At 44.4% G+C, this 12,980-nt stretch overlaps 1 protein-coding gene across 6 annotated transcripts in view; it reads left to right on the top strand.

Moving 5' to 3' along the window:
- The window catches only part of CELSR1 (cadherin EGF LAG seven-pass G-type receptor 1), a 168,697-nt gene extending 156,325 nt beyond the window's left edge, over positions 1 to 12,372 (top strand). For 2 of the 6 annotated variants that reach the window (XM_064445453.1, XM_064445452.1), the window contains exons 27-35: positions 949 to 1,028; positions 2,327 to 2,453; positions 4,419 to 4,544; positions 4,850 to 4,986; positions 5,477 to 5,580; positions 6,389 to 6,559; positions 7,420 to 7,662; positions 7,970 to 8,234; positions 10,119 to 12,372. In XM_064445453.1, coding sequence (XP_064301523.1) covers positions 949 to 1,028; positions 2,327 to 2,453; positions 4,419 to 4,544; positions 4,850 to 4,986; positions 5,477 to 5,580; positions 6,389 to 6,559; positions 7,420 to 7,662; positions 7,970 to 8,234; positions 10,119 to 10,143 — 1,278 coding nt within the window. In that variant the 3' untranslated portion in view covers positions 10,144 to 12,372. Of the gene's footprint in view, positions 1 to 948; positions 1,029 to 2,326; positions 2,454 to 4,418; positions 4,545 to 4,849; positions 4,987 to 5,476; positions 5,581 to 6,388; positions 6,560 to 7,419; positions 7,663 to 7,969; positions 8,239 to 10,118 lie in introns of those variants that run through there. The other 4 variants (XM_064445454.1, XM_064445456.1, XM_064445457.1 and 1 more) reach the window with 4 other exon arrangements.
- Positions 12,373 to 12,980: the final 608 nt, after the last annotated feature.

Here is a 12,980-nt window from a genome sequence, read left to right as displayed (position 1 = left end):
TAAGTATGGTGGAGTTGGCATCCTGAGCTGTCTCTTCCTTAGTACTACTACCTTTTCTTTTATATTTGTCAACCAATAGTCATCTTGTGAAGCGACTGTATTCTTTACATTTGAAACTGATGTATTCAAGCTTGCTTCTTATGCTTAGAAAGATTAAGACATGAACTAGGCTCCTTCAAATCAGACGGCTGCTTGCCGGTGCAAAGATTGCTTGTGGAGCAATGGCTCTATGGCCAGAAACCACTTTTTTTTTCCCTATTTGCTTTGTTCCATGTTTGAAGGGTTGGTCAGTGGGCTTATAAAAGAAATCAACAAAACAAGCCATAATAAGTCCCTTCATCCAGAAGTCCTAAAGGAATATTAAATAATTCCCATTTCATGAATTTAAAAGAATTGGCTAGTGTTTAACTTCTCCCTTAAAACACACCTTAGTAACAGAACACCTTAAGATACATATCTGTGGTGTGAAAGTAACCGGACAAATTCGCAGCATCGATATTCACAATGAATGATTAAGTACGAACACACCACCCCACCTAGTACATCCCAGCTCTGGAAATCAGTGGAGGCTGGAGGAGCATTCAGAGGAATTATTGCTATATGCTTGCTCTGTTACTATATTCTGCCTTGGCCCAGCTGAAACAAGATGCTGGGCTGAGTGGACTCTGGTCTGGACAAGGACAGCCATTCTTGAGTTTTTATGTTTTACTCAAGCCTCTTTGCATAGGGCTGTCTTACTGGGTTTCATCCAAATCAAGTTCCAGGATGTTCTTGACTATGTTGGCTTGAAACAAGATGAATCTTGGGACTTTGAAATGTTTAAATTGGAGGAAAATTATTCTTGGCACCACAAACCATTTTAGGATAAAAATTGCATTGTCATTGAAAACTGAAGCCTTAACAACTTTATAGGAGGAATCCATGCTGTTATTTCAATTTCCCTTTCAGATAAACACTGTCATCTTTGTACTGGCAATGAAAGCATCGTGCAGACGAAGGCAACGTTCGTTTGAAAAAACTGGAGTCGTGTAAGTTTGGGTTCAAAAACCTGTAGAAAAAGTTCTGGCCAGGAATAATAAAGGGACAGAATTGCCTAAAAGCAAGCATTGAGGTGGGAAATAAATATGATATTTGGAGGACACAGTCAGCATTGGTAGAGGTGATTGGAACTACTTCACCAGCAGCTGCTCCTGGGGTTCCCTTGAAGGCTTTGTAAGACCTCCACCATGGTGCTCTGCACCACCACCAAGTGTAGGCAGGAGAAGGGAGGGGAGAGGGAAAGGTCTGGTCTCTAGATGGTATTATTACAGTCCTTCCAGAACTTTCATCGTGCTCCATACTACACTGTCACTTCACCTCCACCCATGGCATGCCCTGGTAGTAGACAGTTCTGGGTCTCCCCATGCTCCCCTGTAGCTCAGAAAGGTCTCCCCTCATGACTGCCTGGGTGACTAGCCATGTTGCAGCAGAGACACGTTGAGGTTCCTGTGCTGAGGGCCACCCTCCCCCCATCCCGCTCCCTGTGGGATGAGCAGAAAGCCTTGCAAGCTGCAGCCTGCTGCCTTCCCAAACTGCTGTGGCACCCTGTTCCCATTAACATCTTTTTTGCCCAAAGCTCAGAATTTACCTGTGAACTGAAACGTTATTAGCTAGTGGCAAGACAGCCCCTTTGGTTGTTTTTTTTTTTTTCAAATCGGTAGCTCTATGAGATTTCAAAAAGCTTCTTCTAGCTATTTATCCAGCCCTGGCTGTTGGGTAATTTTTTAAAGTTTCTTTTTTAAATCTCCCTAAACAAATAGAGTATAATTGCTACTTAATGGCATCTATTTTACTCATAATACAAAACTTTTGCCACTAGAATTGTGACAATCTTTTGAAAGCATCTATGGAAATAATGTTTTTAAGCAAACAAATATTCCCCTGAGTGCCCTCGATCCAAAACTTTAGACTGTAATGTTGAGAAGGAATGTGAGAGTGAACTCAACAAACAAAAATGAGATGGACGTGGCCATTTATGGCTCAGATCTCTTTCTCAGAGTCAACAAGGCTGAACAGCATGGGCTTGGCAAACAGCCTGGTTTGTTTGAAGAATACCTTGGAAACAAACTTGAAAAGGAAACACCTTTTTTTTACCTGAATATGCTAAGTCACTGAGTAGTACAATGAGAGAGTTGGGAACTGGAGCTGGTGAGCACTGCCCTAATTTTCCCAAAGGTCCTTTCCAGTTGGCGAATCTTTGAGCACGTGGCATCGCGCGGGTGGAGAAGTTGGGCTGTTCTCTTGTATCCTGTCACGCTGCAAATGCCCGTCTGTGTTTGCTTTACAGCTCTGTGCTGCGAACGGCATTCCTGCTCCTGCTGCTTATCAGTACCACGTGGCTGCTGGGGCTGATGGCGGTGAACAGTGATGTCATGACGTTTCACTATCTCTTTGCCATTTTCAGCTGCCTGCAGGTAAGCCGGATGGCATCTTGTCCATGTCAGACCTCGGTGAGCATGCTGCTGCACCCAGACCTCTAAAAACCTGCTAAGCATGAGCTGGCTTAAGAAGAACAGAGATGTCAAGTACAATTTTTGCTCTCTCTTCCCAAAGAGAGGGTTCTTTTCACCAAAACCATAAATTTAAGTAATTGCATCTCTCACTTTTAGTCATTCTAAAGATAAGTGCTCTCCTATTGTAACATGTGACAGATAAATAACAGAAGGCAATTATATCTTTGTCTTTCTAGAGACAAAAATCTTTGTTACTTTCTTCTGCCTGCTCATTGTTAACAGTTGTTCTGTTACTACGGCAAACAAGAGACACTTTTATTTCACCCAGAGTGGATGGCTACAAGTTCAAGGCTTTCACAAATTAAGTTACTGTTTCAAGAAATGAGCCAAATAATGATTTTCAAATACAACTTGTTGCATTAGGGATTTACTGGATTGACTGTCCTAGTGTGCACACTTCTTGATTAAAGATGCAGAACATAGCTATTTGTTGGAGACATGGCATGGAAGTAGTCATGAAGCTTCATGTTGGTCACAACTTGAATGTAACCAAGGATGGCAGTAACTGTCATGGCAAGTGCCTGCAGTATTAAGACAGCTACTGTTAGCAGGCCACTCTTGTCAGCTGCAGCACAACAGCCACAAATTGCAACCAATGAGAAAAAGAAGTTTGATGGGTCTCCTCTGGAGACAGCTGTCCATGCCCTGGAAGCACACCTCACAGGCCAGGCTGGAGCAAGGTTATTTTGCCATTGTAACAGGTGTGCTCTGAAATAAATACACCTACTCAGGCTGTAAAACCAGGCTTTCACAAACCTAAAATAAAATTAAATTAAATATAAGCCTGATGAGAGGGAAGAAAGTCAGCAGCTGGAACTCCCCAGATGTGCCTGGAGAGGCACAGTGGTATGTGGTGCTTCACGTCATTGCCTTCTTTGAACTTGTATTTTTAAAAAGACATTTATGTGATCTTTATTAATCAATAATCTCAAAGTGCTAATGCCAGCTAAGGTCACATTTGATTGAATGTTTGGAAAGTGAGCTTGAAGTTTAAAGTTTCTCTAAGTCAATTGCTTTAGCTGAAATCATGAAATGCAGGCATCTTGTGATGTTGGTACAGCTGCAACTTTATGAGTGATTGGCTTCTGTGTACTGTATCTCCAACCAAAATTGATAACAATTTGGCAGCTGCATTAATTTCCTCAGAGCAAATATATCTGAAGGTATACACATGTGTGCCCCCTGCCCCCACCAAAAGCTGTTAATATGTGTTCCTGGCAGCCAACAACTGCCCAGCCCTGAGGATTTCAGTGATTTTCCCACCAGGAGGTATTGCTGAACCGAGGAACATACGGGGCAAAAGTTGGGACCTCTCTGCCCCCAGTATCTTCCAACTTTTCACAAGGCTTTCTAAAGTTCTCTAAGCAACTGTATTAAGGACACCTACCATGGAAGTTCCCACTTCCAGAGGTTTTCACTACAGGCTGTGTTATTTTTTGTGTGCTGGTGTAGAAGCTCTAAAATCTTGCAAGTACAACCCTGAAACTCCCTGAAGTGTCTTCCAATGGAACATTGAGGTCCCTGTTAGGTATTTTTAGAAGAACTTTTCCTCCCAAACAGCAAAGGAGGGTGACACCTACCACAAGCTCTGCTCTGTAAGTCCTGGAGGAACACATTGTGGTGTATATTTTCCCAGGCCCTTTATGCACATTTGAGCATGGAAGCAAATTATGAAGAAGTCCTAGGGGATCAATCAAAGCAATTTCAGTCAAAGACAGAAAATAGCTAATGCAATTGAAATCATGGGCTACAAACTAGACTTCAGAGTTTTTTTCAGAAAGGCTGTCCTCTAATATCTGTTTGTATTTGCAATTTGGTAGTAATGAATCATTTAGATGTATTCTTCCTCTCTCTAAAATGATCCAGGGGCTGTTCATTTTCTTCTTCCACTGCGTGTTTAACAAAGAAGTCAGGAAGCACTTGAAGAACACCTTAACTGGAAAGAAACCTCTTCCAGATGATTCCACTGCAACAAGAGCTACATTATTAACTGTAAGGAAAAACACTGGGGAAAAAAACATCCTCTTGCTGGTAGAAGTTACCAAAATACACTTAGAGGTGGCTTGTCCATAGTTAAGTGAATTGTCTGATTCATTTCAGACTTGGATGACGATTACTGATGGCCTCTCTCAAAAGTTTTTATTATTGTTTTAATTAAAACTTTTGAGAGGAAATAGTTTTTTTCCTCAGCATGAAAAACCACTTGGTTCCTTCAAGACTTTTAATGCAGTTGTGGATAGTATGGGTTTTCAGTAGGATTATTCACTATTGCTTTGTGTCTTTTTTTTTTTCTTCAGAGATCTCTGAACTGTAACAACACATATATAGAAGAGCCAAATATGTATCGCACAACTCTTGGGGAATCCACTGTCTCCCTAGAAAGCACCGTCAGGTCAGCCAAGAGCCACAATAGCTACCTTGCTTATATTCTCAGGTAATCAGGTGGCAGGTGCATGGCTTTCAGGTGCTTGCCTTTCCCTTTTCATTGCTCTTGTGAAAAACAGAAATGTTTTGGTTCAAATGCTATTTATGTCTTAACAGTTCTGTTTTATATGACTGTCATTTTCTTCCATGCATTTCCTTTTGCATGCATCGTCGGTGGGGAGTTCCAACAGTGCAGTAGTTAACTATATGGGCCGTGTGCTACTTACCTGTTAAAATTTAATCATGTCTCAAGGAGTGGGATTTAGCTTATTAACTTCAGGCTTTTTCAGAGTGTGATTCATGTGGCCAGAGGCAGACAGCTACATTAGGGTAGCCTGTGTCTTGCTGTAAAAGTGACCATATTGGCCATCAAGCATGGGCTGGCTAGCATCCACTGCAGCTGTCTGTGTTTGGTCAGAAGGATCTCATCTGCATGTCTGCCTTGTTGCTAGGAACAGTAAAGTGACCAAGAAAGTTGTCCCCTGTTTTTATTCTCTAAGGGATGAGGCTGCCCATAAGCTCAGTGGATCCTCAAGTCAAGCAAGAGCTGGTCAGACTGAAGCAGATTCCTCCATTTTTCATAGGAATCCATCAAAATCCAATGGTAAGAATTATTTCTAAATGCTTTGACCCAGTTGTGCACCTTTTCCTTCTCAGCACTTCTTTTCAAAGGCTTCTATAATAGGAAAAGTAGTTAGTCTGACTTAGTGTGTCTGATTTTCTTGGCATAACAAGCTATGCAATGGTTGCTTTACTAGGGAATCCTGGAATGGAAATATCATGTATCTTTCTTGTGATGGTTTGGTTTTAATCTGACAGCTGCCACAGCTGTTGACAGTTTCTGGCATCCCCTTTCTTTCTCACACATTATGTGCTGTTGCTCCTGTTTTTTAATTGGAGATCTTTTAATGTTTGAGACCTTGAGGCAATATGGTCTTTTACTGCTATGTGTTTTGTACAAGAAAAATGAGAAGTGTCTCTTGCCTGACTTCCTTTCATTTGGGCTCTAAAATTTTGTTGCATTGTAGCAGTTTTTAAGAGTGCATTTGGAGGTTCTTGATATTTCTAGGTACCTTGGTTTGCCTGTGTGTTGCCTTGATTGAGATCCTGCGGAGTTACTGTTCTGCATGTTGAATAGGGTAAAAAGTGTCCCCATTCCGTTCTGCACCTCCCATGCACATAAAAGGTCCTGCCCCCTAGCTGAGCCAAGCAGTAGTGCTTCCATAATTACTTTGATGGATGCCCAGTCCTTGTGAATTAATCCTATGTACACTTACGGATGTGAGATCTCATCCCTGGCATGGCCTGAACCAGGCATCTGCCTTTGCTGTCTCCTTGTGCATTTGTCAGATAGATTTGTTCAGTTCCTGTCTGCACTCTCATAGCTGTGTTTCCCCTTTCTGCATTTTTAGAGCACGATTCAGATTCCGACAGTGAACTGTCCCTCGATGAACACAGCAGCTCTTACGCCTCCTCCCATTCATCAGACAGTGAGGAGGAAGATGGGCTCGAGACGGAGAAAAAGTGGAACACGTCCACTTCCAAAAATAATGAACGTGGCCCGCTCCATAGCACACCCAAAGGTACTCCCAGTGCGAGGGGAGAGCAATGGGCTTATTCTTTTCTTTAAAATAGCTTTAGAGTAGATGGGACAATTTTGCCAGTCTAGCAATACAATTGAGACAGCATCCCTACCACTGTACCTTGCTTTTTCTTCTTCCCAAGGGCTTGTTCACAGGGCTGACTGAGTGCAAGTAGAAGGATGCGTGAGCAAATCTGCAGCTTAGGGTGATCAGACAGACAGCAGTCAGCGGGTTTGCAGGCAGGTGCTACACAGACAGGAAAGTCTCATATGAAGGAAGACGAAGAGTGGGAAGGAACTGGCTGTTTTGAGGGCAGAAGGAAGAAATACCTGCCTCTCCTCATGCAATACAGGCATATGGATTTAGTGGGGTTGGGGAGGTCATGGACCTAAAGAGTGGGAGATCATTGGCCATTGATATCAATACTGTGTGGCAGAGTGCAGGCATTTATAGGCACAGTTCATCTTGTCCTAAAGATAAGTCAACTTAAGAGTGACAAATGGCCAGGTTGTGTGCTGGTGCTCTGCATAGACACAGCACAAGGCGCCTCAGGTGCCCTCAACCACTCAGAGCCAGCATCAGCTGCGGAGAGCTACAAGAGCAGGTTTGACACACACCTCTCAGTAATGGAGCCAGCGACCTTGCTCTGGGAAGGGTTTGGACACCCTGCCATCCTACCAGGTGTGTTTTGTGGGTGTTGCTGCACCCTGAGGGCAGTGCAGTCCAGCAAGGATCATGTGAAACATTGGTCTGGTTTGGCACACAACTCCTCTCCAGCCACAGGGAACAGGACTGGCTGGGCAGGTATTGAGAAAACCTATCAAAAATGGTTTTCGAGCTAGTGTTTTTTTGCATTGCAGTTGATACCCTTCCCAATCATGTGAAACCCTATTGGCCCACAGAGTGCTTAACAGCCAGCGATGGTGAGGACCCCAGCGGGAAACAGAAACTCAAAGTCGAGACCAAGGTCAACGTAGAACTTCACAGGGAAAACCAGGTGAACCACAGCAATGAAGCACCCCAGGACAAGGAGAACGAAGGGCAGCAGAAAGAGAACAGACCTCTGTCCCACCAAAATAACCAGCAGCCGGAGCAGAGAAAAGGTATCACGGCCAATCCAGCCTCACAGCTGGATTGGGAGACCAAGGGCACTAATGAGCGTTAATTAGTTCATATGGAAGCTCTATCAGGGAAGAGCACTTTCCAAATGGGTCCAACCTGTGTGACTAGATATGCCATGGGAAGCTAATAGGTAGTTGCTGAAGTCTAATATTTTGGTTTTGAAATAAAGTGACAAACTAGAATTCTGATTAAGAAATACAAAATGTCACTTCTTGGATGTGTTCAGCTTGATAAATGAAATTACTGATACGTTTTGAAATTCTCATTAGTCCCTCTTTTCTGTTACAGGCATCTTAAAAAATAAAGTCACGTACCCTCCCCCACTGGTGGATAAGAATATGAAGAATCGACTGCGGGAAAAGCTATCGGATTACAATCAGACCACGATTTCATCCAGGACTACATCCCTGGGGACAAATGATGGAGTCCGCCCTCCCTCGGACTCAGGGGTGACAGTAAAAAGTGCTCGGAGAGAGCAGTCTCGAGACCAGCTCAACGGCATAGCCATGAACATCCATGTGGGAACAGGACATGCTGACACCTCAGACTCAGAGTAAGTGCCACGTCGGGATGCCCTGGCCGACCTCCCACGGCTCTGGCATCTCCTTCCGCTTTCTAGTCCCGAACTCCCACTGAGCAAGGATTTCACTTGGTGACTGGGCCAGAGTCCTTCACCAGTGACTGTCCTGAGTGCTTGTCCATACCATGTCTGCAAGTCACGGTGTTTCACCGATGAGAAGGCCAAAAACAGGTATCACGAGCAAGGTACTGTGACAGACACCTGTCACTGATCACCTTGGTATGCTCTGAATTGGCAAGCTGATGTGTTACTGGCATGCTGGGCACTAAAGCAACCTAGCTCTGCCTCATCCCCTTGCCATGGGACTTGCTGAGCTTGGCCTGGTGACCCCTGGTCACAGTGAACCAGGTTCCCACATCCACATAAATTACCTATCCCCTCCCTGCCTAGTAAGCTGCTGAGGTCATCGCCCCCACCGCCCATCAACAGGAGAAGGATGGGACAGCTCAGCAACGTCCACCCATGGTCCTATGAGCCGTGCATGCCCTCAAGGGTGCTTTGCTCTGCTCAGGGCTACCCCTTGCTCCTGCTTCTTTGTCCCCAACCCCTCACCTTCACCCACCTCAGACCATGGGAACAATTGTTTTTTCCTCTGTTTTCCACCTGTCGTCTTCTTTTGCAGCAGGGAGAGTGTTTGGGGCCATCGGGAACCTATTGCTAACAGGGTACAGTTAATTATAGTGTGGCCAGTACCAGGCACCCAAGGCAGGGCAAACATGGAGCAGCACTCCTTGATGCATGTCCAGTAAGGCCAGCAAGGGCTGTTGAGGGTGTCTGGCAGCCAGCATGGAGGAGGGTGGGTGGGGGCAAGACCCCAGTGAAGAGGACACCTGAGGAAGCCCAGTGTTTTGGGGTGGAAAGGTGCTAGGCTGGGGGGAGGGTGGGGTGGGTGTCCAGCTGGGCAGAGGGAAACCATTTCTGGGGCAGGAGATCCAAAGCTGGAGAGAAAGTGCCATGTCAAGCTACTGACCCTAAATTACCAGGTGCACAATTCCCACCCACTGCATGGCAATCAGTGAGCGTATTTGCTGTTATAAGCTAAATCAAACATTAACCAAAGGCTGAGCAAGCCTTCAGCCAAAGGGTGTTCTCAGAAACCTCGTTACTCGTCATAATTCTTGCATTTAAAATGAGGACAACAGCCATACGTAAAGTCTGCACAAAAATTTTACATACAGTCTTCCTTGTATTAATACAAATAATAGTCTCATTCTTTCTCCAAACCAAGAGAAAATTTCTTACCCAGCTTTAACTCTGACATTGTCCCACCATGGTTGAGACACCTGTTGTCTGGGTGCACAGACCATTCCCATCTCACTATAAAAGTACATCTTTGGGTTGCTGGGGACTGGCTGTTGAAATATACCCTGGTTAGCCAGGAAACTGAGATGTCTTTAACTAGCAATAACTAATTGCTGCTACCAGGTAATACCTTCATCACTGGAGGACAACTAGACAACTTGTACTAAGCAACTCTTTTATCTACACACCTCTTGTGTACCGTAAAACTCTGCTGTTTGACAGCAGAATACATGAATCTGTCTGAAATACGAGGCTTCTAACAGCTTGTAAGATTTGTGTGTGAACCTCACATCCTCATCTAAGCATTGGCCAAATACAAGCCCTCTGTAGAGCTTCCTCTGAAGAGCACATCTCTTGTGTACTACCTGGAGTTGTTTCTCCCAGCTGGTCTTCCCCTCCAGGGCAGCATCCCCCTTGCAAGCACTGGATTGGCAAGGCATGGTAACTTCACAGAGCATGAGCCCTTACTAAAAAGGATTAGGTGGTTTCAGGTGGAGTGGTTTGCCTGTGCCTGTTTAACCCTAAGCCTGCATGATTACTTCTTCTCACTAACAGAGGCAGTAATGAAACTTCAATTTGAACCATCAGGAAACTGTGATCGCTGCTGCGTGGTTCTGGACTCCTCGCTGCGGGGTCGCCACCTGCCCGCCTCGGACTTTGTTGGAGTGGCTTCATACTGAGGAGGTGGAGGTGGGCATTGATTCCCGCACGGTTTCACGTTACGGCAGACTCCTGACCGCTCGTGGCAGAGACACAGTGCCCGGATGCGCCTGCGATGAGGCTGCTGTGTGGTACGCTCTGCGTTGCATGAACCCGTGCCAAAATGCGTGGTAATGGCCACAGGAATGCACTGTGAGGGACGGACACCTGCTCGCAGTGCGGACAGTGCTGCAGGGGTTGCTTATTACTGGGGAGAACCAAGGGAAAACACATTACTGTCGCAGTGGACCTACAGAAAGTCAATCCATCAGCCTTAAGACAAGCAGCAGGAGACGTCTCTTGTGGGGTTTTGTCCGGCTACAGTGTGAATCCTTCGGTTTGCTGGGCTCTAGGGAGGAATAGCCCAATAAGTGTCCTTTGTTTCTATGCCAGCATCTCTATCCACCCCCCTATGGACATGTCGTCTTAAGGAAAAGAAAAATTCTTTATATATATATATATATATAAAGTGTAGATACTTTTATATATTTTGTATGGTGTTGCTAAAGAAAAAGTTCTTTGTATATTTTACATTTATACTGATATTCTTGATTTGATAATAGGGAATCAGTTAAAAGAGGTTTTGATATTTTTTATATGAACATTGCACAATTTTACTTGAATTTGGCATTTGATAAAGTAACTGAGGTTTGCATGGAAGCCACCTTAACATGCAGTGCAGTTTTCAAAGTAATACAGTAAAGATTACATTGAAATCTATTACTATAATTTGTAAGTTTTGTTGATAGATTTTGGAACACTTTAAGGACACAGTATGTTTTTTTCATAACCTCTTCTAATACCCACAAAAAATGTTCTATTTTTTCATTTCTTGGGTGTTTTGACCCCCTCTCAAGTGCATTGAAATGTTCAGTAACTGAACTTCAGGACTGAAAATAAGTCATATCTTAGTCTAAGATCTCAACACAGTCCTTGTCTGGAAGAAGTCAAATCAATATTTCCCTTACCAAGAACAAGAAAACAAGCAGTGTCTTTGTATGGTAGGTTTAGACTTTGGTCGGGCTCTGCAACAAAGCAGCACCCTGCATGTTCCAAGAAGAGGGCCCTCATCCCGTGGGGCAAGTTCTGCCTCAGGCGCAGTATTTTATTTTACTGTTAATTTCTTTCCCACTGGAGTCAGCACGTTGCTAACCAAAGCAGAAATGCGAGTCTTTAGGGATGTCCAGGTTTCACTGCCCAGCTCTTTGACAAACCCCTGGCCTTCTTGGTGTTTCAGAAAACATGTGGAAGGCTTAAGGTTTCATGTTTCCAACAAAATATGCTGGTTTCACAAGTATAGGAAAGCGAAGCATGGCCTGTCCGCCGCCTTCACCTTCCTGCAGTGTTTACAAGAAAAGGGAAAATTAAAATGTGAAAAAGTTTGCATCCAACAGCATGGGGCAGAGCTCTCCTGGCAGCTTCCCGTGGTCGGCATACGCAACTCAAAGGGCAACAATGGTGTGGCTGAGACCTGCTCTCTGCCACCAAGGCCTTCAGGAGCTCCTCGCTTGCTGTAGCAGCCCTTTTGGGAGAATTCTAGCTTTCATTTGTGTAACTGTGTATGTGAAAGGGGAAAAAAAACCAGAAAATCAGGCTAAATAAAATGCAGGAATTGAGGAAAGAATGAAACAAATTTTACTGTAATCTTGGTTTCATTAATTGCTATGCATTTTCAAATGCATCGAGGAGGCCTTTGGAAGCAGAGAGGGAGGAAGGCTACTGTTCCTTTAAAAATTATGCAACATACTGTGTGACATTTTCTGACTGAAGAAATTTTTGAATGTTTTAAGGGTCTGGCACTTGGCTGTGTGCTCAGGCATTGTGTATAACCCACGCTAGTTGTTTTTACATCTGTGTATGTATATTTTGTCCCAGTGAGATGTAGGTAGTTTTTTGTTTTGATCGGAATCGTCACAGTAAATGAGGGTCAGTTGTATTAATGACAAAAAAATTAAAACTTATTTTTATGACTTTAAAAGCTTTATGGCAGATTAGACACTGGAGGTTTTTTTTTTAACAAATGTATATTTATTAATGTGCAGAACACTGGAATTGCAGCACAGATGAAAGGAGAATTTACAATAAATTAAGAATTTTTTTGGAACTTTTATTCTTCCTCTGGTGGTTTATTTTAAGTGCAGTACAGGTGCTGAGGGTCCAAATGGCATTTCCTGGGGTTTAGAAAGTAGCAGGAGGCGGGACGTACAGGTACCCATGGCTCTCGCCAGGGAAGCAGAGGCTGTAAAGCATCAGCCACCAGCAGTGCTCCCTGCCGGATGCTTCCAGCCCCAGGTGGTGTCTCATGGCGGGGTTTGCTCCGGACAGACGGACACACACACACACTCCCCACACACCCCGCATGTACCATGTTTCAGTCCAAACCCGTGGCATTTCTCACACCTGGGAAACATTCCATGGAAGAAAAACACCCTCTGCAAAGCCAGAGCAAAGCAGACCACCAGGAAGGCACTGGGGTTAGAAAACAAGGTTTGGAGAGGAGCTGGAGGGGCTGAGGCAGCCAGCCCAGCCCGTGAAAGCCTGCAATGAGAAGGACCTTTTGGACTTCCTTGGCCACATTCTTGGCTTTCTCAAGCCAACTGAGGCCAAGCTGTGATCTTGCTCACTCTGTACTTTTCAGGCTGTTGTGCAAGTCTTCATTCACGCGTCTCACAAGGCACAGCAGTGACCTGCACATGTCTGCCAGCTTTCTGGAAATAA

Source organism: Phalacrocorax carbo, chromosome 1, assembly GCF_963921805.1.
Source record: "Phalacrocorax carbo chromosome 1, bPhaCar2.1, whole genome shotgun sequence".
Classification (NCBI taxonomy): Eukaryota; Metazoa; Chordata; class Aves; order Suliformes; family Phalacrocoracidae; genus Phalacrocorax; species Phalacrocorax carbo.
This window is presented reverse-complemented; position numbering and strand designations above follow the sequence as displayed.